The following is a 25,463-nucleotide window of genomic DNA, read 5'->3' as shown; positions in this document are numbered from 1 at the left end:
TTTACACTCCCACCAACAGTACAAAAGTGTTCCTATTTCTCCACATCCTCTCCAGCATCTGTTGTCTCCAGATGTTTTAATGATCGCCATTCTAACTGGCGTGAGATGGTATCTCAATGTTGTTTTGATTTGCATTTCTCTGATGACCAGTGATGATGAGCATTTTTCAATTAAATCTTAAAGATTCTAGTATAGAGTTTTGTTTTGTTTTGTTTTTTGTTTTTTTTGGACTTTTTACCAGCCACTAGAGTTATATAAAATTTAAGAATGCTGTGATAATAGAAAAGATTTTCCTACTATCTGAAAGCATTTATAAAGGTTATTTTCTAGTCACTTCTGTTAAAGATCAGATCTTCCACCCACAAAGCTAACTCTAATCTAAAAACCCTAAAGAAAACTCTGTATTTAAAACCTTTCAAATGCCATCTCAATAATGGAGTGTGCTTCATATGAGAACCACTCAAGTGGAATATTATGTTTGCTTCTTTCCCACATCATTTCTGTACCTCAGTGTTCTTGCAGTTACAAAAATAAATATTCCTTTTTCTCCCCTGAAGTAGGCTTAAAAATTTCAAAGCATAGTTTATCAGACACTTGATTTATTAAGATTAGGATGAAGAAATGCTAATCTTGTGGAAGTATCAATTTCCAAAGAAATTCATAAGGAGCTGTGTATGCAATGAATATACTCTATAATAGGCAATTTACCTTCTACACAGTTTAATTTTTGATTATTCTAGTAATTTGTTTCAAGTTTGGGTCAGGGTGTATTTTCCTTTTACTATATTGCTGAAATATTTACTAATGTTGTTTAAAATTTTTCCATCTCTGCCCATGATAGCTACAGACCTATCTATATAGTTTTTTCCTGTTGAAATGCCTTTAGTTTTAGTACTAAGATAATACTAGTCTCAAAGACTGAATCGAAAAATATTTTCTCCCATTTAATTTTCTGGAAGAAACTGTATAAAATTGCTATTAATTATGCCTTTAAGTATTTGGCAGAATTATGTGGTGAAACCATTTGAGGGCCTAGACATTTCCTTTTTGGAAGCTTTATTAATTCAATTTCCTTAATGTTTATAGGATAATTCAGATAATCTGTTCAATCTTGGAGGCATTAGTAGTTCACATTGTTCACCATCTGTCTAGCGAGATCTACTTTCTGATTTTCAATAACTTTTTCACTTTTAAGAAGATTTTTAGTGTATGTTTCCTCATCTGTAAAATGGGCTTACTTTACCCTGTTACCAATCTTAAATGAAATGTATGTAAAGACTTGTATATGGTTAGTGTCTTCAAAATATTGATTATTCCACTTGTTTTCTTGGACGTCTATACTTGTATATTCTGTTGAATTGTGCCTTTTTTGTTGGCTTTGAAAAAAATCAACTAAACCAGTAGGGAGATTAAAATATCTAAAAGGAGAAAGCAAGTAAGAGTAGAACTGATTCATTTTTTGTTAAAATTTAACTTTGTAGAAAAGTTTTATCTGTTTTGAAAATTTTGCTCTGTTTTATCATGTATCTCAGATGAATCTTGCTGGGGTTAATTATGAGTGGTATAAAAACATTGCGTAAGAATCATATCGTGATTGCTTAGAAAAGTTCTTTGTTCTAAAAGCTGATGATTTTGTTTAAAAAAAAGGTCATAAGACAAATGCAGATGTAAAACTTTGAGTTTATTGTTTATGCGAGCAAAAAATCAGGTAGTAGGAATGACAATGACGTTACAGTCTTCTTCAGCATGTTTCAGGAAGCATGTAACTCACCATTTTGATCCAAAGCTCTAGTGACCTAATCCTATGGTTTTACAATTTTCAAAATCCTCAGCCCGGTTCAGTTCATTAAATATAAAGCACTACATTTATGTCAGAGTTCAAAGTTATCATCACATACTATGCTACTTTTGTAAATCATTGCCTGAAAATGATTTCTGTGAAGATCTGGGAGAAGATGCATTGCTCTTTGAAATCAAATTTGTAACTAACATACGTAAAACTTTCCCCTGGTATGTGTCAACTAAATGATGCAGCCCTTATCCATGTAGTCCTGCACAATGCTTATTAGGCATGTCAGTGAATTTTGTTCTCACATAGGCAAGTAGCCTTGCACTTTTCCTTGAGCAACTCATGTTCACAGCCAGCTGTATTCTTCAGGGAATCACAGTTACTTAGGATATCTTGATATTGGCAACTATTGGCTGTAACAAAAACAGATTAGTTACCTCATTATCCTTTTCTTCAGTAACAGCAAAACTATACATTCAAAGTGTGTGGGGAGGGGTAGGAGGGAACGAACAAGTTAGTATCACTTACACTACAATTGGTCTTTCACATCTTAAGGGACAAAGAAGTGTCTTAATTGAGCTCACTGTTAAATCCATCAAAATCCATCACTGTTTAAATTCTACATTTAGTGATATGTTTCTAAAATAAATTGACCTAATTTTCCCCCTCAGTGAGCAGAGTAATATGAATGTAACTAAATCTTTCTATACATGCACAGCCAAATATGGGAGCCATTGGCCACACATAGGTATTTATATTTAAATTAAAATTATAGTTTCTTAATCTTATTAGCCACATTTCAAGTGTTCAAACTGTGATTAGTAGCACATGTTGATAGAGACTGTTTCCATCATATCATCATATTGGGCATCATGGCTTTACACTCCAGTGCTTTTTTTGAGTAAATAATCTTGATGGGTGGATACAAGTGTAAAATAAAGACAGTATGCCCGTTTCCTTTTGATGTTTCTACTTGGATATTCCCTAGAGGCCCCAAACTAACAAATCTCAAATTAAACTTCTTGTATTAGATACAAGGCTGACAATTCTCAGGAGTGGTCTTTCTGCACCACTACTACAATCTAAGGGAAATGACACTCCAACTACTCAGTAATTTAAGCCAGGAACTGGAATAACTGGAACTCATTCCTTTCTTCTTTTGGCCAGCACTCACCCAGTTGTGTCAACTTTGTCATTCATAATAATTTTAATAAAAGTTTCCCAACTACGCTATTTTTACTTCTATTTGTGGAAATTTATTAAATGAGATATATTTATTTCATTTTCTCCTTTTACCAAACTATGTGCATAGGTTCTATGAACCAATATTGTATATAGGTTGAGTTTTGTCATGAAATTTTAGGGCAAGTAATCATTTATTAAAGCAAACGCTATGATCCTAATTATACTATAAAAAAGAAGTGAGGAAATCAGTATGACAAGCACATTAGCACAAATAAACAGTAATATTCAGTGTACCTGTTTAGATTGAGCCATGATATGGTCTCACACCTTAGATTTATACACCTTGTTTGTTTTAAAATACCATTTTTGGTACAGTGATATGAACTTTGAGAAGTTAACTATTTACGAAAAACGTGTATGGTTAATGTTAATGGGCTCTGTAGAGTCACAAAAACACACTGATGATAAATGTTCCATTATGCTACATATGGGAATATGCTTTTCATTACCAATAATATGCAGACTACTGCAGTGTGTAAAATGTTTGTTTAAGCAGACTTTGTTGAATTTTCTTTGACTTTTTCATAAATACGTTATTTCAATTAGTTTCTTTAGGAGATTTGTTAAATTATATAAAGAAAATATCAATTCTATAATAAGTAACAGCAAGCTAATCATTTCAAACTTACTGCATAGTCCATTGTCACAGTTATAAGGACAACTGGCACAAGGTGTTCCTTGTTGGTAAGGGGTATTCTTTGTATTCACATTATTACCACTGAAATTTGAAATACACAACATCAAATATTTTTTACTTTATTGTTTATACTCTAAGGGCAATATCAACTATCAAATATACATAAATAGTATTCAATGTTTTTAGTATGTTAACAAATCTGAAAAATTACAATTTGCAATGTGTATTTTAGATAACAATACAAATTAAGAAAATGTGTCCCACATGACATATCTTCTTCACCATAATTCCACAGGCTGGGCAACTAAATTGGGATGACAAGAGTCTAAAATTTTCAGAATATATTCAGTGTGGCAACACCCTTTTCATCTCCCAGTATATTTAGTCAAATTACTAAGGCAGTGTACTTCAATATGTAAATTAGGGGTAAAACATATCCTGCAGAGAGAGGAAAAGATCCCAGGAGTAGCAGGTTGCAGCAGGAAAATGAATATCCAATGTTAAATATCATTTTACATTTGAAAAGTGAAAAAAACACAAAGTCTTTAACAGAAACTATGCAAAATATAGCTCCAGGATAGTTTTTTTCTAGATGGAGGTTGCAATTTTTAAGTAGTGCTATGTGTGTTTGTACGGATGTATTTAGGGAGGTTTGTGAATTTCTAGAGGTGGCATGTTTTACCAAAAAGGAATATTAGTTTTTGTTATCCCAAAACTTAAAAAAAAAGAAAAGAAAATGTTTAAAAAAAGTTTTTATAAACACTGATATCCAGGGTATAATACTTTTGTAATGACTAACCATAGAATAATGATAATTATTCTATTGGCCATTAAATTCATTTGAAAATACATGGGAGTCCAAATCTCAATAGACCAAGTGGGGTGAGGACCCAGTAAGTGCAGCTGAATCTGTCTCTTTGCCCAGAATATAGCTGTATGTGTATGAGCTCTTGGAAAACTGTGAAACAGATATAAAAAGATTTTAAAAGTTCTAGTTCTCTTGCCTTCCCTCATGATCTATTTCAACGGTTAATTCTGACACCTGACTGCTGATGGCTCCCTCTGAAGGCCAGCCAGTGAGTTTGGACACATTCTCCTACAGCCTTTCAAATCTCTCTACTTAAATCCTAACAGGTACTTGAAGGAAAATGACTTTGGAGGTTATATTTCTCAGACTGGAATCCTACATCATCGTCACTATCTAGTCTTAAATCCTGTAGTTGTGCCCCCCACTGCAGCCTCCAGTGGTAAGGAATTTCAAATATTAAAGAAATTTTAAACTAACAGATATATTGTGAATATCTCCTTAAAATATCCATAAGATTTACTGTGGATAGCTCTAAACATATTGTTTAACGAAGGAGCATGTTTACTGATACAAATCAAGACCTTACAAGATGGTTACAGAGCTTTCTGTGAACAATTCTTAGCATCAGAGGCTTAAATGTTATCTTTTCTGTATTCTGAAATAAAAATGTCCTTCATAACCATTGAGACCCAAATAAATGAATTATTTGTAATAGTAATTGTGAGTGTGTGTGTTTGTGTGTGTGTAAATAAATTACAGACTGAATTATTGCCATTAAACTCTAAAGAGTATACTTACGCAGGACAATATTGGCAAACATAGTAGTATTTTAGAGTATCTTGATTGGGACAGTAGGCAATTCCACAGCCTACCTGATAAGTTGAATACCAAACAAGCTGCAAATCCACAATGGAAAAGACATACAAAAGTACATTAGAGAAGAGGAAAAATATTAATAAAACAAATAGCAAAAATAAAACTGAAAAATGTTAGTTTTAGTTTATAAGCATATATCATATAAAATATTTAAATTATTGAGCCAAAGTCATAAACTTTAAAAATATTTAATTTTCATACACATTCATCACTTTATCATTTATAATATAGGAACAATAGAGAGTATGCTTTCCTACTAAGTTTGACCGACCATGGACAAAAATGACAGGTCTACAGCAGCCAAATATCAAGACTGTATTAAACCCACTCAGGCTGTTCTCCTAAATTGAACATTGCAGTGGTCATAATCTGGAGAAGCTTTCCTCTATTAGAACATTTGTGACAGGGGTATTTTCATGCATTCTTCTTACCTGAGTATAATGTCCAACAACTGCATGGGGACTCTTTGGTCCTACGCCATAGGCAAAATCTAGGCTCTCATCATACCAGCTTTGGATTGCAGCTGACCAGGAAGTAGGGTCACTTGACATATAGAGATTCTCACCACATCTTGTAGCTAAGGGGAAGACCATTCATGAGCAAGGTAACAAATCACGCAATGGTAAAATAAATTGACTACACAAACAGAGATGTTGCCTTTCAAACACAGGGTCCAACAGATGCTAACTGTTGATTAATACATAAAGGAGTGCCTCAGTTCCTTATCAGCTATAAAGCTCATTAGAACACTGAACTGCCTAACACACTGAGGCTGGCCTGACCACATAAAATGTTGAGTAGGTTAACACTCTGCTCTTTAAAAATTCTTGCATGCTAAATTTTTCACATGTGTATGCCTTGAGTGGTCCCAGCTTTACACTGTAAGCTTTCTAAAGGCCGTGACCAACTCTTATGTTTTGTCTTCTGCTCTAGTAACCCTCAACAGAGATTTCAAATATAGGACCCTAAATAAATGTATATGACTTTATGTTAAATCTGAAAAAAAGGCTTTATAGTCCATCTCTAAGAGTCCCAATCAAGAGAAAACTGACACCAGGAAGGGTAACAGTTTTCAAAATTTATGGATTTTCTCTTAACCAGGAAATCAGATATCACAAGCTGAAGTCCTTGTGAGTTTGTCAAGAAGTGCCTTGCAGCCCAGAAACATTTTATAAATTATTTGGGCATTTGCTAGTTTAATAATCCTTGGTATGTCATTTTAAAACTTGAATATAGTATTCTATGCATTGTAGGTATCCAGTCCTCACAAAATACTTGATTGCTTGATATTCAAAATATTAAAAATAATAAATTCAAAAATATTCATTTTTATAGAAATTTTGACTATGATAAATTTTTAAATAATTAAAGAAGGTTAAATGCTTTAGAGCAAAACTTAGGAACAATGCATCATAAATTTGATATATTCTGTGACTAAAAAATAGATTTCAAAACATCAGACAGCTACATAAATTAACAAAAATGGCAGTGGGTTGGAAATCAGAAAGGTTAAAAAAATCTAGTACGACACTGTTTCTGATTGTGTTCTTGGGTAAGTCACTTTCATTTCAAATTTGGGCTTTCTCATCTTTTAACTTACACGAAAGGATGATATAAAATCTGCTGTACTCATGAGCTGGTGGAGATAAGTAAAATTATTTGCATAATGTACCCAATAAAAAAAGCACAACAGGTTCTTACTGTAAATATCCCTCTATATATAGATACTTTGACTTCAAAAAGACAGCAGTACAAATAACGTTTGTTTTCAGAGTCTTCTTATTATAGAGCATCCTACAATGCTCTATTGTTATTTTATCATTTATTTATTCAACAAATATTTACTAATTTACATACTGGTCTTGCGGTTCTCTGGATCACTGTGTTGTAAAGTGCACTTGTTTGCCCACCTTTGAGCATTTATTGTTGCGTCTCTGTTCCATTCCTAAATGTCACAAGAAAACAAAATACAGTTTTTGCATTGAGCCACAATGAAACATACACTTCATAATCTGATTCGTAAAATCTGATTTGTAAATACTTTAAAATTTCTGTAGACATATTCTCTAATATTACTGTTATTAAAATATTTTTACATGTTTTTATCTGTTCTGATGCCAGTTTGCACATGAAGCCCATAGGTAATATATCCAAAAAGCAAAATATCTAAGACAATAATATGTGATTATTTACGATAGCAAAGCAGCCATACCTAGGATATTTATTTATTTATTTATTTATTTTTATTTTTATTTATTTATTTTTTTTGAGACAGAGTTTCACTCTTGTTACCCAGGCTGGAGTGCAATGGCGCGATCTCGGCTCACGGCAACCTCCGCCTCCTGGGTTCAGGAAATTCTCCTGCCTCAGCCTCCTGTGTAGCTGGGATTACAAGCACGCACCACCATGCCCAGCTAATTTTTTGTAGTTTTAGTAGAGACGGGGTTTCACCATGTTGACCAGGATGGTCTCGATCTCTTGACCTCGTGATCCACCCGCCTCGGCCTCCCAAAGTGCTGGGATTACAGGCGTGAGCCACCGCGCCTGGCCAACCTAGGATATTTATTAATGATGCTAGTCTAAATATTGATAAATATATAACATATTCTAATTATATTTTAATAATAATAAGCTGGCCAACGTTATTTCCAGTTCCATTTGTTTTCATATGTAGGCCATCGCTTTTATATTGGAGATACCTGTCTTTCAGGGACTGTGCCCTGGGAAGTGGGCTTTACTCACCAGCCGCCACTGATCCTGAAGAAAAAGGGAATTCTTGATTTTAAACCAGGAAAGAGAATGAACAAAAAGTGTAGTGGCTAACACTGGATGCCTGAATATTGGCCTTCTAATTCTGCCTTCCAAACTGAGTAACTCTTTATAATTGACAGTTTTTTTTAACCTTTTTAAAAAGCAAAAACAGGAATACAATCCTCTCCATATAACAGTTCAAATAAAATAGCAAAACAGAGACACAACTTTGTAAACCACAAAGTTCTTAAGAAATGCCAGTTGCCAGCCATCTACTCCTTCCACAGCTGGTTCACACCCCTCTCCTTACATCACTGCTTCTTACCATCTTTAGCATGTTGCTGGCAGGTGGAGAGACTGCTTTCCTTAGTTCATTGTGTTTATTTACAATCTCCTGTTGCACTCCTGCCTGGGTGGTTAACAAAGCAGTAAAAGCGGGATCCTCGAAGAAAATAAAACAAAACTGTAATTATTATTTAACAATGTTGTGAATTTCATATAATAGTGAATAAGTTAATTCAAGAGAACAAAGATCACTGTAAAATGTGCAACATATTTAGTTATCATGTACATATATTAAATATTGAAATGTTTAAAATATTAAAAGCCAATATTAGTTGTTAAGCAGTGCCAATAAATCTGAGTTGGAGATATGACTTAAATAATAAAGTAGATTGAAATGTTTAAATAGGAAAGTGGAAGATTGAAGCTTTGGGAATTGGGAGTAACTCACAGCATGACAAACTAAAAACCCCTCTCAGGCCACAAATGCTGATTTCTGGTTTCAAGGGAACTTTTTAAAAAATAGTTTGGGGGAACAGGTGGTGTATGGTTAGGTGGATAAGTTCTTTAGCGTTGATTCCTGAGATTTTGGTGCATCCATCACCCAAGCAGTGTACACTGTACCCAACTTGTAGTCTTTTATCCCTCCCCACTCGGACATGTCCTCCGAGTCCCCAAAGTCCATTGTATCATTCTTATGCCTTTGCATCCTCATAGCTTAGCTCCCACTTATAAGTGAGGACATATGATGTTTGCTTTATCCATTCCTGAGTTAGTTACTTCACTTAGAATAATGGTCTCCAACTCCATCCAGGTTACTGTGAATGCCATCATTGCATTTATTTTCATGGCTGAGTAGTATTGCATAATATATATATATTATGTATAATATAATATATACTATAATATATAATATATATATAGTATTATATATATTATACATAATATATATATATTATGCAATACTACTAATATTGCATAATATATATTATATAATATATATTATATACTATATATAAAAAAACACATTTTCTTTATCCACTCATTGATTAATGGTCATTCGGGCTGGTCCCATATTTTTGCAATTGTGAATTGTACTGCTATAAACATGCATGTGCAAGTTTCTTTTTTTTCATATAATGACTTCTTTTTCTCTGAGTAGATACTCAGTAGTGAAATTGCTGGATCAAATAGTAGATTTACATTTAGTCCTTTAAGGAATTTCTATACTGTCTTCTATAGTGCTTATATGAGTTTACATTCCCACTTGCAGTATAAAAGTGTTCCCTTTTTGCCACATCCACGCCATTATCCGTTATATAAAAAAAAAATCAATTATTGCCATTCTTGTAGGAATAAGGCGTTAGTCTCATTGTGCTTTTGATTTGCATTTCCCTGATAATAAATGATGGTGAACAGCTTTTCATATGTTGGTTGGCCTTTTGTCTATCTTATTTTGAGAACTGTCTACTCATGTCCTTAGCCCACTTTTTGATGGGATTTTTTTTTTTTCTTTTTTGCTGATTTGTTTGAGTTTCTTGTAGATTCTGGATATTAGTCCTTACTTGGATGCATAGTTTGTGAAAATTTTCCCCCATTCTGTGGGTTTTCTGTTTATTCTGCTGATTGTTTTGCTGTGCAGAAGCATTTTACTTAAGTAAACATAGTTTACTTAAGTCCCATCTTTTTATCTTTGTTTTTGTTGCATTTGCTTTTGGGTTTTGGTCTTAAACTCTTTGCTAAGCCAATGTCTAAAAAAGTTTTTCTGATGTTATCTTCTACAGCTTACATGGTTTGGTCTCAAATTTAAGTATTTGATCCATCTTGAGTTGATTTTTGTATAAAGTGAGAGATGAAGATCCAGTTTCATTCGTCTACATGAATCTTGACAATTATCCCACCACCATTTTTTGAATAGGGTGTGCATTTCACACTTTTTGTTTTTGTTTGCTTTGTTGAAGATCACTTGGCTGTAAGTATTTGGCTTTATTTCTGTGTTCTCCATTCTGTTCCATTGGTCTATGTGCCTATTTTCATAACAGTACCATGCTGTTTTGGTGACTATAGCCTTGTAGTTTGGTGACTATAGCCTTTGGTGACTATAGTTTGAAGTGGAGTAATGTGATGCTTTCAGACTTGTTCTTTTTATTTTGTTTTGCTGTGGCCATGCAGGTCTTTTTGGCTCCATATGAATTTTAGGATTGTATTTTCTAGTTCTGTAAAAATGATGATGGTATTTTGATGAGAATTGCATTAAATTTGTAGATTGCTTTTGGCAGTATGGTTATTTTTACAACATTGATTTTACCCATCCATGAGCATCGGATGTGTTCCATTAGTTTGTGTCATTTATGATTTCTTTCAGCAGCGTTTTGTAGTTTTCTTGTAGAGGTATTTCACTTTTTTGGTTAGGTATACTCCTAATTATATTATTGTTTTTGCAGCTGTTGTAAAAAGGGATTGAGTTCTTGATTTGACTCTCATCTTGGTCGCTGTTGGTGTATAGCAGTGCTATGATTTGTGTACACTGATTTTGTATCCTGAAACCTTACTGAATTCATTTATCAGATCTAGGAGCTTTTTGGATGAATCTTTTGAGTTTTCTATGTATACGATAATACCATTGGCAAACAGTGACAATTTGATTTTCTTTTCACTGATTTGGATATTCTTTATTTCCTTCCTTTGTTTGATTGTTCTGGCTAGGACTTCCAGTACTATGTTGAATACAAGTGGTGAAAGTGACAGTTTTGTCTTGTTCCAGGTCTCAGTGGGAATGGTTTCCCCCACTCAGTATAATGGCTGTGAGTTTGTCATAGAGGGCTTCTATTACATTAAGATATGTCCCTTATAGGCTGATTTTGCCGAGGGTTTTAATCATAAAGAAATGGTGGATTTTGTCAAATGCTTTTTCTGTGTCTATTGAGATGATCATGTGATTTTTGTTTTTAATTCTTTTTATGTGGTGTATTACATATATTGACTTGCTCATGTTAAACCACCCCTGCATCCCTGGATAAAACCTACTTGATCATGGTGAATTATCTTTTTGACACGCTGTTGGATTCAGTTAGCTAGAATTTTGTTGAGGAATTTGCATTGATGTTTATCAGAAATATTGGTCTGTAGTTTTCTTTTTGTGTTATGTCTTTTTCTGGTTTTGATATTAGGGTGATACTGGCTTCATAGAATGATTTAGGGAGGCTTCCCTCTTTCTTTATCTTTTGGAATAGTTTCAGTAGGATTGGTAACAATTCTTCTTGAAATTCTACAATTTCAATCTTACTGCTTGTTATTGTTCTGTTCAGAGTTTCTGTGTCTTCCTGGTTTAGAGGGTTGTACATTTCCAGGAATTTATCTATCTTTTCTAGGTTTTCTTGTTTGTGCATGTGAAAGTGTTCATAGTAGCCTTAAATGACCTTTTGTATTTCTGTGGTATTGGTTGTAGTATCTCCCATTTGATTTCTAATTGAGCTTACTTGGATCTTCTCTCTTCTTTTCTTGGTTAATCTCACTAATGGTCTATCAGTTTTGTATCTTTTCAAAGAACAAGCTTTTTGTTTGGTTTATATTTTGTATTGCTGTTTTTTTTTGTTTCAGTTTCATTTAGTTCTGCTCTGATCTTTGTTATGTCTTTTCTTCTGCTAGGTTTCAGCTTGGCTTGATTTTGTTTCTCTGGTTCCTTGAGGCGTGACCTTAGAATGTCTATGTGTACTCTTTCACACTTTTTGATTGTAGGTGTTGAGGCTATGAACTTTCTGCTTAACCCTGCTTTTTCTGTATCCCAGAGGTTCCAATAAGCTGTGTCACTATTATGTTTAGTTAAAAGAATTTTTAAATTTTCATCTTGATTTCACTGTTGACCCAATGATTATTCAGGAGCAGATTATTAAATTTCCATGTATTTGCATGATTTTGAGGGTTCCTTTGAGTTGATTTCCAATTTTATTCCACTGTAGTCTGAGCGAGTACTTGATATGATTTTGATTTTCTTAAATTTATTGAGTTTTGTTTTGTGGCCTATGATATGGTCTATCTTGGAGAAAATTCCATATGTATATTTTTCAGTTGTTGGGTAGAATGTTCCGTAAATATCTGTTAAGTCCATTTGTTCTATGGTATAGTTTAAGTTCACTATTTCTTTGTTGACTTTCTGTCTTGATGACCTGCCTAGTGATGTCAGTGGAGTACTGAAGTCCCCCACTATTATTGTGCTGTTGTCTATCCAATTTCTTAGGTTTAGTAGTAACTGTTTTATAAATTTGGGAGCTCCAGTGTTATGTGCATATATATTTAGGATTGTGATATTTTCTTGCTGGACTAGTCTTTTTATCATTATATAATGCCCGATTTTGTCTTTTCTAACTACTGTTGCTTTAAAGTCTGTTTTGTCTGATATAACAATAGCTACTACTTCTTGCTTTTGGTGTCCATTTGCATGGAATATCTTTCTTCATCCTTTCAAGTTTATGTGAATCTTTATGTGTCAGATGAGTCTCTTGAGGAAAGCAGATCCTTATTTGTTGAATTCTTATCCATTCTGCCATTCTGTTTCTTTTAAGTGGAACATTTAGGCCATTTATATTCAATGTTAATATTGAGATGTGAGGTACTATTCTGTTAATCATGCCAATTTTTGCCTGAATACCTTGATTTTTTTTCTTTGTGTAATTGTTCTATAGGCCCTATGAGATTTCTGCTTTAAGGATGTTCTATTTTTGGCATGTTTTGAGGTTTTGTTTCAAGATTAGAACTCTTCTTAGTAGTTATTGTAGTGCTGGCTTTGTAGTGGTGAGTTCTCTTAGCATGTGTCCGGAAAAGACTGTGTCTTTCCTTCATTTATAGCTTAGTTTTGCTGGATACAAAATTTTTTGCTGATGATTATTTTAAGGAGGCTAAATATAGGATCCCAATTTCTTCTGGCTTAAAGGGTTTCTGCAGAGAAATCTGCAGTTAATCTTATAGGTTTTCCTTCATAGTTTACCTGATGCTTTTGCCTCACAGCTCTTAATACTATTTTCTTCATCTTGACTTTAGATAACCTGATGACTATGTGCCCAGGTCATGATCTTTTTAGTGATGAATTTCCCAGGTGTTCTTTGAGCTTCTTATAATTTAATGTGTAGATATCTAGAAAGGCCAGGAAAGTTTTCCTCAATTATTCCCTTAAATAAGTTTTCCAAACTTTTAGATTCCTCTTCTTCCCCAGGAACATCAATTATTCTTAGCTTTGGTCATTTCACATAATCCCAAATTTCTTGGAGTCTTTGTTCATTTTCTTTTTATTACTTTTTTCTTTGTCTTTGTTGGAGTGGGTTAATTTGAAAGCCATGTCTTCAAGCACTGAAGTTCTTTCTTCTACTTGTTAGACTCTATTGTTGAAACTTTCCAGTATTTTTTGTATTTCTCTACGTGTGTCTTTCATTTCCAGAAATTGTGATTATTTTTTATTTGTGATATTTATTTCTCTGGAAACTTTTTCATCCATATCTTGTATTACTTTTTAAATTTCTTTAAGCTGGTTTACAACTTTCTCTGGTGCCTCCTTGAGTAGCTTAATAATTGACTTTCTGAATTCTTTTTATGGCAATTCAAAGATTTCTTCTTGGTTTTGATCCATTGCTAGTGAGCTAGTGTGATCTTTTGGGGATACTATAGAATTTTGCTTTGTCATATTACCAGAATTGTTTTTCTGGTTCCTTCTCATTTAGGTAGACAACGTCGAAGGAAGGATCTGGGGCTCAAGGGCTGCTGTTCAGGTTCTTTTTGCCCCACGGGGTGATCCCTTGATGTGGTACTCTCTCCCTTCTCCTAGAGATGGGGTTTCCTGAGAGCCAGACTGCAGTGATTGTTATTGGTCTTCTGGGTCTAGCAACCCAGCAGAGCTACTGGACTTCGGGCTGGTACTGGAGTGTGCCTGAAAAGAGTCCTGTGATGTGAACCATCTTCAGGTCTCTCAGCCATAGATACTAGCACCTGCTCCAGTGGAGGTAGCAGGGGAGTAAAGAGGACTCTGTGAGGGTCCTTGGTTGTAGTTTTGTTCAGTGCACTCATTTTCTTGAATGCTGGTTATGCTAATAGTGAAGTTGTCATGTGGACAGTCTCAGGACCTCTGGTTAGCCAGAGTGTTACAGGCTGTAGAATTAGCTGTTGTTTTCTCCTTCCTTGACGCAGGGTTGTTTTATTATGAGCTGCTGTAACAGCTTGAGTTGGTTTCAAGACAGCATAAACGGTGGTAATATGGGGGATACAAGTTTGCTTTAGGTCACCTGAACAAGTATTCAGGTTTTTCAGGTGATGAGTGGGGCCATAGAGTTTTCATGAGTTTATGTCTTTTGTCTTTGGCTACAAGGTTGGGTAGAGAAAGACCATCGTCCAACCCTGAGCAGGATTAGGCATATATGAACTCCAACTGTCCTTGGGTGGGGCTTGCTGTGGCCACTGTGGAAGATGGGGGTGTAGTTATTCAGGCCAATGGAGTTATGATACAAGGGGGACTATGGCTGCCTCTGCTACTTCATACAGGTCACTAGGGAAGTGGGGGAAAACCAGCAGTGACAGGCTTCACTAAGTTCCTACTCAGCCAGCAAGGCCAGTCACACCCTTGCTGTGCTCCCTCAACAGACAACAGAGCTGAATTTATATTCAGGCTTCTGTTGTGCAAGGCTGAGATTTTGCTCCAAGCTATAAGCCTTCCCACTGAGACAGTAAGCAGGGCTTTCAGGCCCCTCCCTACTCCCCACCTGCTGCAGCTTCTGTACGTATATCTGTATTACAATGTTATCTTTTAAGTGGCTGATAAAATTTGCTACATAAGAGGTATAATGGTTTTACCAGAGTACTGAATGCAGACATACACTTCAAATGGGCCTAAACATTTTTCTTTAAAGACAGATACCGTGTCATGATAAACTGCCCCATAAAATTTCCTATTCACACTCCCAGATCTGCCCAGAATAATTTTTACTTGGTCAAAATTATTACAAAGTTCAGCTGGAAGTCTGCTCCCTGTGGCCTTTCCCTAATTATACTGGCTGCCCTCCCTGAGGATCTCTGTGAGATAAAGTAAAAAATGGCTTCCCTGGGTTTTCATGGGGACTGGGAGTACCTACAGGGCTCTTCTCACTGCTTCTTCTTTTTTATTTTGCATGGCTCTCTAAATTCATTTCAGCTCTAAGTAAGGTTAAATCCTTCTCCCATGTGCTGGATTTTCAACTTCTCAGTGAGGATGTGTATTTAAAGGAAGACTTTCTTCCTTCACACTTTGTGCACTCACAGGTTTTCGGCTATCTCATGGAGTTTGCAGTGGCAAGCCACTTCTTTCAAAGGGTCTGTGAATTCCTTCAGCTTTCCTGCCATGTTCCTGTAGTGGTTCTTTGCGCAAAAGTTCACAGTGTGAATCTCCACATGTTGTTCTGTCCATCCAAGTGGCAACTGCAAATTAGTCCTGCCTCCTATCCACTCTTTCCCCCAGCAAGGGAACTTTTGATATGATTTGTACAGACATATGAATAATAATGTTTTATAACTACAAACATACCAATTAAAAACCTTGAGATATAGTCATTCGCACTTGATCAGGCTGCTAGGTAGGGTAAGGCTGGAGCCCATGATTCATTCTAAATTTTATGGGGCAGTTTATCATGACACGGTATCTGTCTTTAAAGAAAAATGTTTAGGCCCATTTGAAGTGTATGTCTGCATTCAGTACTCTGGTAAAACCATTATACCTCTTATGTAGCAAATTTTATCAGCCACTTAAAAGATAACATTGTAATATTAAAAAAAAATTAAAGCAATTTGGAGGGATCAAATCTACCTAATGAATGCACTATTGCTGACTGTTCCTTTTACTAACTGAAACATAACTGATAAGGTATTAAATTGAGTGCTAGTATGTTTGGTTTATCTTTGTGGCTGTGTATTTGTCTGTGTGTGTGTGGGGTGGGGGGTGAGGGTACTAAGCCTGGGGGTGGAATAGGGTGTGTAAATTGCTGGGTCAAGGTCCAAGCAGTTTGATGACCTAAATTTACGCAAGAGTGTGATGTAATATAGGTATGAGCAAGATTTTGGAGTATAAGTCTAAAAGGGACACGGCCCCTTATAGATTTTTTCTGACACTGTACAATAAATTATCCTCCTCTCCCCTTATACTGAGTTCCCTTAAGGCTCTCAAAGTACTTATACCATAGGTCTGAGCACATTATTGCCATTATGTAGTATATATGCATTTCTCTTTCCTGATTTTATGTTCCTATTAACAGGGACTAATAGTGGATGCCATTGTACCAACAAATATGACAAAGTTGCTGACTCATAAGTTAGAAAGGATGTGCATATAAAATATCAGTAGAGGCAGATTTCTGCTTTACATCAAAGCATAAAATAACATCTCTGGATATTTCCTCTTGACTTAAAAAAATCTAGTTATGGTGGGTTCAATACAAAACACATGGAAAGTTAATTTCTAAATTATTTCCTGCTTCTTTCCCCTTCTTGCATTGTAGATAAAAATTGTATTGAAGAAGAGATGTATTTTTAATGTGGTAAGAAAGCTATTGCATGACTAGAAATATTAAACATACAATAAAATCAATATGGTATCTATCTTTATATATTTACATTAAATATGGTATTTATCCTTATATATTTATATTAAATAGTTTATATTGAATAGGTGGCATGACACAAGTAAAAAATTACAATACACATGATAACAACTGATATTAGGGATCTACAAGACAGAGAGGAAGGAGGAATCAATTCTTTGAAGACAGGGAAACTTCATAAGTGTGATTCTGGATTGGGGTTTTGAAAGATGAATAGAGTTTCTAGGCATCTTGAAAACATCAGAAAATCACATAGGGCAGAGTGTTTATAGAACATCTGATCAGCAAACATTTAGTAGTGTCAAAGACCAAATGACATCTCACTTTTTAATAATTTTATAAATGAAGACCAGGAGATGGACCAGAGAGGTAAAAGGGGATTTGAAAGGGGTATGAAAGAAAATCTTTTGGGGAAAGAAATGGAAAGAACAGCAAATTATTTGAATGAGGCCCTCAGTGATGAATAAATTATCAGCACAGTGATAATTTAATTACAGTAGCGCAATGACTGTATTTCTGAATGCCAAATGAAGTTTGAACAGAGTGTCAGAGTCCTCCAGTCTGAAGAGTCCTAGCAAGTCTAGTGTGCCCAGAGTCAATGCAAGATGTGACAACAAAGAGCAGTGACCAAAGCTGTTTCAGGGGCTTCCTGGCCAGGAGACATTGAGCACTGCATATTTTATCATTGAAAATTGCTGACCATATTATGGGGTCAATTAAACTAAGTAGCATATTAGAAATAACTAGAGGATCTGAATTCAAAATCCTCTTGGCCCTCCACCTACTAACTCTATAATCATTACTAAACAAAACACTAAGACTTTTAGAGTTAGGGTTTTTATTTTCTAATTAAAAATATGTCTAATTATTCTTTTCTTTTTTTTTCTTTTGAGACAGAGTCTCGCTGTGTCGCCAGGTGCCAGGCTGGAGTGCAGTGGCGCAATCTTGGCTCACTGCAACCTCCGCCTCCCAGGTTCAAGCGATTCTCCTGCCTCAGCCTCCCAACTAGCTGGGGCTATGCCACGCACAGCTAATTTTCGTATTTTTAGTAGAGACGGGGTTTCACCGTATTGGCTAGGGTGGTCTAGACCTCTTGACCTCGTGATCCACCTGCCTCGGCCTCCCAAAGTGCTGGGATTACAGGCGTGAGCCACCATGCCCAGCCAAGTCTAATTATTCTTATACCCTAACTATGAAAATTAAATGTGCTAATATAGTGGAGAAGTTATGCTAACTTAAGATTATGTAAGCATATTGTTAATTTTTTTATGGGAATTTCATTAAAAATGAATAAAATTAAGGAAACCAAAAAAGAGAATGTGGCAGGAAGACTATCATCAGCTTTTTAAATCCATAGACCAGTGATGTTTATTAGAAAAATAATTTAAACATACTATGTAATTTTAATTTTTAAGTAATATTAATTTAAATAATATATTTTATTTGTAATGGGTGATAGTCTCCAAAAATATATGTCCATGTCCTAATGCTCAGAAACTGTAAATGTGATCTTATTTGGAAAAAACGTCTTTGCAGATGTAATTAAGGATCTCAGGATGAGCTTATCCAGGATTATCCACTTGCCCCTGAATGTAATGACAAGTGCTTTTATAAGATACATAGAGAGGAGAAGATAATGTGAAGATGGAGGCAGAGATTGCAGTGATACAGCCACACGCCAAGGAATGCTAGGCAGTGGCAGAAGCCACTAGAAGGTGGGGAAAGGCATGGAACAGACCTCTCTTAGATCCTTGCATGGGGAGCACAGCCCAGCAGATATTTTGATTTTAGATTTCTGGCCTCTGTAATTGTGAGAAAATGTTTTTGTTGTTACAGGCTACTTAGCTTGTGATAATTTGTTGTAACTGCCCTAAGAACCTAATACATTTTTTAACTGAATATCCGAAATATTATCATTTTATCATGGATTCAATATAAAAAAATTAATGAGATACTTTCTTCTTTGTTGTAAATATTTTAAATCTGGTGAGTTTCTTACCATCACAGTACATCTTGCCCATTCAAGCCTCATTTCAAGTGTTCAGTAGTCACATGTGACTGATGGCTAGCATACACAAACAGAATCCATATAGCATAGCCTTGGCCTTTCATCTCAATAATCATGTTAAGTGCTCTGAGAACTCTGAAAGAACCAGTGGAAACTCTGACATGCCAAACACCCTTACCCCCTTTACTTTCAGGATAGCCTGCCATACCACAAAGTTGCTGGATAGCTCTGAAAAAATTTTCCGTTTTAACCTTACCTTTCCTTCTGCAGGTAAATATGGGAGCAGCACAGTAACCAGAAACAGCAGCGGTAGTAAAGCCATTGTTGGAAACTAAGTCAAAGAAAACAAAGGTCTGCATTGAAATAGTTTGAAAACTTCTAAGAGGGGAAATCCAATGTAATAAACTCTATTATCTTAAAGGAACTGTGATTTCCATATTCGTTAACAATGGAATAAGAGAAGAATTGCCCTATGGTACCAGTAGAATCATAATGGGGCCAACCTTGCCTCTGATCATGACAATAAAAAAAAAATAAATAAACTGAAGAACTCTAGTGATGCCCGTGAGGTACATCTATAAAGAATAGAGACATAGTCCCTTCTTTCTGACTACTTCTGCTACCCTTACACCACCAAAAAGAAAATAGATTCCTTAATAGTTCATTATAGTACTGACGTTCATTATTTGTCTCAATTTTTGGAGGAAAGTTTATTTTCAATATGTACCATCTCTCAATTTGCTAGAAAAATAGAATGGTTTGTTCTTTTATGCACACCAGACTCTAAGATGACAAGGTTGCGATTACACAGATATGGTTCCACACTTCATTAGTTGTTATTTCTGTAATGGAGTAACTAGAAGTTATGTTTATTTTCTTCCTTATACTTGTGAATATTTTCAAATTTCTCTGTATAGAAAAAATACAATTAATGCATTAAAAATATAGCTTGTTCAAGTTTACTCATTCCATTATTTGGTACAAAAGTTGGTTAATATTTTCATTATCTCCTAAAAAGACACTCAGTATTTTGTTACCCATGTTGTCCTTTCTTAATATGTAAAAAAATCCTACATCCTTCAGATGAAGCAACAAGATCATTTAGTTTCAGAAACACTGAATTTTCTGCCATTAGTCATATAAATTGTTTTCCTGTAAATTAAAGTTATGCTACCTTGATTTGTTTCCTGTGTGTGAAATTAGCACTCCCAAATTCTTGAAGGGAAAGAAAATTCTGAACAATTTATATGCAATACTTCTCAGGCTTCACTTATTGCAATTAGTTTATCATTGATACACGTTCCATCTATTGCCTTTATCCTCAATGATGTGCAAAAAAGGGAGAGGGAGTGAACAATTATTGATGGTTTGTGGAAAATGATGTACAATTTCACTCTCATACCTTACTGGGCATTACTATTTATATTGCACAGATGAAGTAATTAAGGCTTAAGACAGTTAATTAACCTATGCCAATGCTATGTTCTTAGGTAATGTGAGAAATGAGTCTTTATCCAATTATGACTTCAAAGTCAATGATTTTGAAAGAGACATTGAGTTGTTGAAAAAGACACAGTTTTAACTGGGAAAAAGCAGACATTACTGCAGCACGATGGAGATCCTCTATTTTTACATTAATAATTCCCTCATTAATACATAATGTATATGTTAATATTAAAATCATTAATATGGCAGCTTATACAATATACTTAAACAACCATACTTTTCCATTTTCCTATTAAAGCTAGTTCTAGTATAAATGTTTAAGGTCACAAACCTAAGAATTAATTCCATTATTTACTTTTAGAATAAAATGTAAAAAATTTTTATATATCAAATTAACATTACGTTGTTACCATTTACTGTTGGTTTTCTGAGCAGGATGAAATATTTGCTTTATCTTTAGAAAGAAAGGTGGAAGGTTTAGAGCAGCATATATATTTTTTATTTATTTATTTTTATTGCATTTTAGGTTTTGGGGTACATGTGAAGAACATGAAAGATTGTTGCATAGGTACACACGTGACAATGTGATTTGCTGCCTTCCTCCCCTTCACCTATATCTGGCATTTCTCCCCTTGCTATCTCTTCCCACCTCCCTACCCCCATCCCTCCCCCATTTTCCCCCAACAGACCCCAGTGAGTAGTGCTCCCCACCCTGTGTCCATGTGTTCTCATTGTTCAACACCCGCCTATGAGTGAGAACATGCGGTGTTTGATTTTCTGCTCTTGTGTCAGTTTGCTGAGAATGATGGTTTCCAGGTTCATCCATGTCCCTACAAAGGACATGAACTCATCATTTTTGATGGCTGCATAATACTCCATGGTGTATATGTACCACATTTTCCCTGTCCAGTCTGTCATCGATGGGCATTTGGGTTGGTTCCAGGTCTTTGCTATTGTAAACAGTGTAGAGCAGCATATATATTACACATATTTCTGTTTTAGCAAATTCTGGGTTTGTTAAATAAATCTAAGTCAACAAAGTTCTGAAATAGTATTTTTCATACCAATAACCTCAAATTTCATTGCCAGTTGTCTGATAATTCTTTGGACATTATTTGCTTCTCACATAGTTTTTAACATGAGTAAGTAAATCATGTCCTTCCTCTCTAATCAGTCCTCCCTTCTCCTTAGGCACACTATAATCTAGATGTAGCCTTTTTGGACTGGTATTTCTATACCGACAACCTAAGACAGGTTAATTACTGTGAAGGTTACCAAGATTCTGCCTTGTAGTTGAACTCTTATAGTTCAACTCTCTGTGACTTTTACTTTCTAGTTATCAACTACCTGTAGCTTATTGGTTACGAGTGCAGCCTTTGGAAACCATCAGGTCTGAAAAATCTATGCCAAGCTTCAGTTTTTTCTTATGTAAAAGGTAGATTGTCATATCATAGGATTTTGCTTTTAATGTGCTAACCCACTGTGTTAGCCAGACAGACTCCATTTTGCTGAGAGCCAGTAGACTCCATTTTGACCTCTGCCTCATCCCTCCTGCCACTCCTCCCTTCAGTGCATACCTGGGTCTTGCTACTCTGCTGGGTCATGCTGTACTTAGAACTATAGAAACACATAACCTTTGTAACCATAGCCTGCTTGGCAAGCCCACTTGCCATTGTAAATGCCCCCCTTGATTGATTATCTGACAAGTGCCAAATACCCCTCTTGGTAACTGGCAATCGTGGGAACCACTTGTGTATACACTCCTTGAAAATCAGCAATCATGAGAACCTCCTGCCTCCTAGTTACCAACCTCCTTATCTAACTTGCTTGTTCTGCTTCTGTAAACTCTGCTCCAATTGGCTCCCCCTTCCCTACCTTAAATAAGATATAAAAAGGAATCCAGCCCCGTCCTCAGGGCCGAGAGAATTTTGAGTGTTAACATTCTCTCAGTTGCTGGCTAATTAATAAAGGACTGGTGATTCAAACTCAGAGCGTGGCGCTGTTCCATCAAACTCGCTTGGTATAACATGAAGACTGGAAGGCACAATATATGTAACACCTCCAATACAATAAACAAATTATGCATATAATACAAATAAATAGAAATTATTCATATTTTTCTTATTCTTTGCAATGCCTGCCTGCTAGCTTGCTGAGCTCATAAGATCTTTCTATAAACATATGCTGTATGATTGAATTGCTGATTTCTAAGTGTTTTTCCTTCCAGTGTTAAAGGAAAAAAAAATCATCTAATTCGAGATTCCCATGTTCAAAGCCTGGCTCTATTAGAGACCTTCTGGCTAACTTTAGGAAAGTGCTCTAACATCTGGGCTGCTGTATCCTCATCAGCTCATACACATGGGCCTGAAGATTTTGTATAGCTCAATCACCCAGTGTTTGCATCTGATGACCCACAATTCTAAAACAGACCATCATGTCACATTCTCCTCTTTGTTGCTTTTCTCTCCCATACCCTCAACCATCTAACCTATAATCATCTTCATTGCATCAATGAAAGCAATGTCACAATGATGACAGTATATTCAAGAAAAAATATTTTTTTCTGTTCTGTATAATTACATTTTATTCCTTTAAGCCCACATTAATATGTAGTTGAAAAGTTGGCTACCATTTTTTTTCTTTGCTACTTACTAATGGTGAAGTACTGTGTCTTTTCTTGCAGGTGTTTTAAGATCAGGATGATGTGGTTTCAGAGTGTCTTTAGGAGGGCCATTGTGTATGATTTTATAACCCTAGAACAAGGAAACAAAATATTTAAAATAAAGATGTGAACAATAACCTTATAGATGGTATCTATAATCTTTGTCAAAAACTTAAATTTAACTCAATTGTTCAGTATTGTTTCTAATACTTTACTGTATTTATTTGTTCTCACTGTTAAGACCATATTGTCCTTCTGAGGTCAGATTGTGTTTCAACGTCCTGATATTTCCTTCAAACACTAGTAAAAAACAGGGACTTCTTGAAGTTCAGTAACTACTAGTTGCCTAACTTGCCTGGAAAACTGCAACCTATTTTCAAGACTCCCAACCCGTTGTCTAGGACTTCAACCCATTCTTTAAAAGATCATTTCCATAAGCAGTGTCCCACATAATGAGCATTCCCTATGTGGATTTGTGGGTCACAGCTTTATCTCTTCGTGTGTGTGTAATCCTGGAAGCCAATAGATGCTATAAAGTCCAGCAGAGTCAATGACCCCAATTCTAATTATAAGTTTCTAATAACTGTATATTCAAAACATGAATTAGAAACTAAGTGTCTTAATTTGACTTCGTAAAAAGCCATATTTAGAAATGGCTTCAGGCTTCTATTATGATTCAGTGGGTCGTGGGTACTCAGAATGATTTAACTTTTAAGATAGGTAAAGATTTTCAATAGTCTAAACATAGAGAAGCATGTTGAAAGTTTTGGTGGGTCGATGCTAAGCAACAAAAGTGAACTCTCGGTCTGCCCTACATCAGCTATGTGCCCTCCAGGTGCCCGAAGAAGCTCCAAGGCAGATCAGAAGCCCCCTCACCTCAACGACATTCTCCCTCTTGTGCTTCACCCCACCTCCCTGCCCCTGGCCATTTCTAGTCTCTAATCTGGGTCTCAGTTACCCAGGCCCCAGAGCACAGACCTTCCTGCAGTTGGACCAGGGCCGAGCTGGCTGCGGTGCGCCCCTCTCACCGCGATTGTGCACTTTCCAGGCGCCACGTGTGGGCGACGTCAAGGGGCTTTATGCCTTCATCGCTGCTGCCCGCCTACGTGAGTTCCTCCCACCGCCTCCCCGCCCCCACCACGGAGAGAGTCCTACGCGTTTTCCATCGTGAAAAACGGAGTTCACTTTTTCTCATTATCACCAGTTGATGAGGAAAGAAAATGTCTGTTCGCATGCCTGGGCCATACTAGGAGGAGGAGGGAGGTCATATAAGGATTCGTAATGCCCAGGGGGTGGCTTGAAAAAGGAGGCGTTCGTATTCAGACAAGAACGCCTGAATTAATGTAGTTCAGTTTAAAGAGCGAATTGGAAGTCACAGGTGCTTAAGTTTGCAATACGCTTGATGCCAGTGTCATGCGAAAGGCGCACACCTGGTTACACAGATCAGGTTGTCAGTTTCAGGCTGGCTCATAAACACTTCCTGTTCTTGTAGTTCTTCCCCGGTTAGCAACAGTTTTGTGGTGAGAAAATTCATGAAGAGTAACAGGAACAACTCTTAAGAAATTACTCAAAATTCCTGACCCAAGGCTACTGGCTTCAAGTTTAGCAGATGTATCAAGCATTGGTTCTCATTGTTCAACACCCACTTAGGAGTGAGAACATGCGTTGGTTAATGACATGCTTCTTCTCTCAGAAGGCCGATGAGTAATAGGTGCATTTTCTTCTATTCACAGTTGTTTTCAAAGTGAAAAGGAGCTTATGACCTAGACATAGAGGGTTGTGTCAAAAGATGTCACACCAAGGATTAACATCCTTCATACCTTGGTTCTCTGTAAGCCATGTAAAAAGCGGCTTGAGATTTCTCCAACTCTTGAGACTCACCTGGGCACAACTGCAACTATAACAAACTTGGTGCTCAGTGCCATTTTCCTTTGGCAGTGTTACAAGGCAATTTCAAGGGATCAGCACACAGACATTGTTTTAGTTTTCTTTTGCGGCTTATTTCAGTTCATGCAGCACTGGCCAAAAGCTTTGGAATTTAGAAGTCATTATAAACTCTTACTTCGATTTATATCCAATCGAAGTTCATCCTGACAGCTTGCCTTTCTAAATATTTATGAAATCTGGTCCTCAATCTGTCTCTCACTTCTGTATTCATGTTTTCACCATATCTTGCCTAAATTATTAACTGGACATTTCAAATACCTATATGCACAAAATCTCTGCCTACCTATTTGTTCTTTTTTTCTAGTGCCAAACAATTCATGGTTAGCACTGTAATAGTCTATCAGTTACTATGAATATCTTATTTTTCATTTTTGAAGAAGGGTGATTCCTGTAATTACTACTT

The 25,463-nt window shown here is 35.8% G+C and overlaps 1 protein-coding gene across 2 annotated transcripts; it reads right to left on the bottom strand.

Annotated features, from left to right (window-relative positions):
* Window positions 1–1,660: 1,660 nt before the first annotated feature.
* On the bottom strand, window positions 1,661–24,168 carry CRISP2 (cysteine rich secretory protein 2). 2 transcript variants are annotated; one of them, XM_037727920.1, is made up of 10 exons: window positions 24,072–24,155; window positions 23,104–23,204; window positions 20,869–20,905; window positions 19,262–19,336; window positions 8,432–8,548; window positions 7,213–7,300; window positions 5,787–5,932; window positions 5,278–5,375; window positions 3,664–3,752; window positions 1,661–2,202 (listed from the first exon to the last, which is right to left on the bottom strand). In XM_037727920.1, exons 4-10 carry the CDS (start codon window positions 19,325–19,327, stop codon window positions 2,075–2,077), a joined length of 732 nt encoding a protein of 243 aa, XP_037583848.1. In that variant the 5' UTR covers window positions 19,328–19,336; window positions 20,869–20,905; window positions 23,104–23,204; window positions 24,072–24,155; the 3' UTR covers window positions 1,661–2,074. The 2 variants fall into 2 exon arrangements, with proteins under 2 accessions (XP_037583848.1, XP_017354150.1); XM_017498661.2 differs by lacking the exon at window positions 20,869–20,905 and having other exon boundaries at window positions 24,092–24,168.
* Window positions 24,169–25,463: the final 1,295 nt, after the last annotated feature.

Source organism: Cebus imitator, unplaced genomic scaffold (assembly GCF_001604975.1).
Source record: "Cebus imitator isolate Cc_AM_T3 unplaced genomic scaffold, Cebus_imitator-1.0 Scaffold248, whole genome shotgun sequence".
Classification (NCBI taxonomy): Eukaryota; Metazoa; Chordata; class Mammalia; order Primates; family Cebidae; genus Cebus; species Cebus imitator.
The sequence above is the reverse complement of the archived record's forward strand: the minus strand, read 5'-3'. Positions and strand labels throughout refer to the sequence as shown.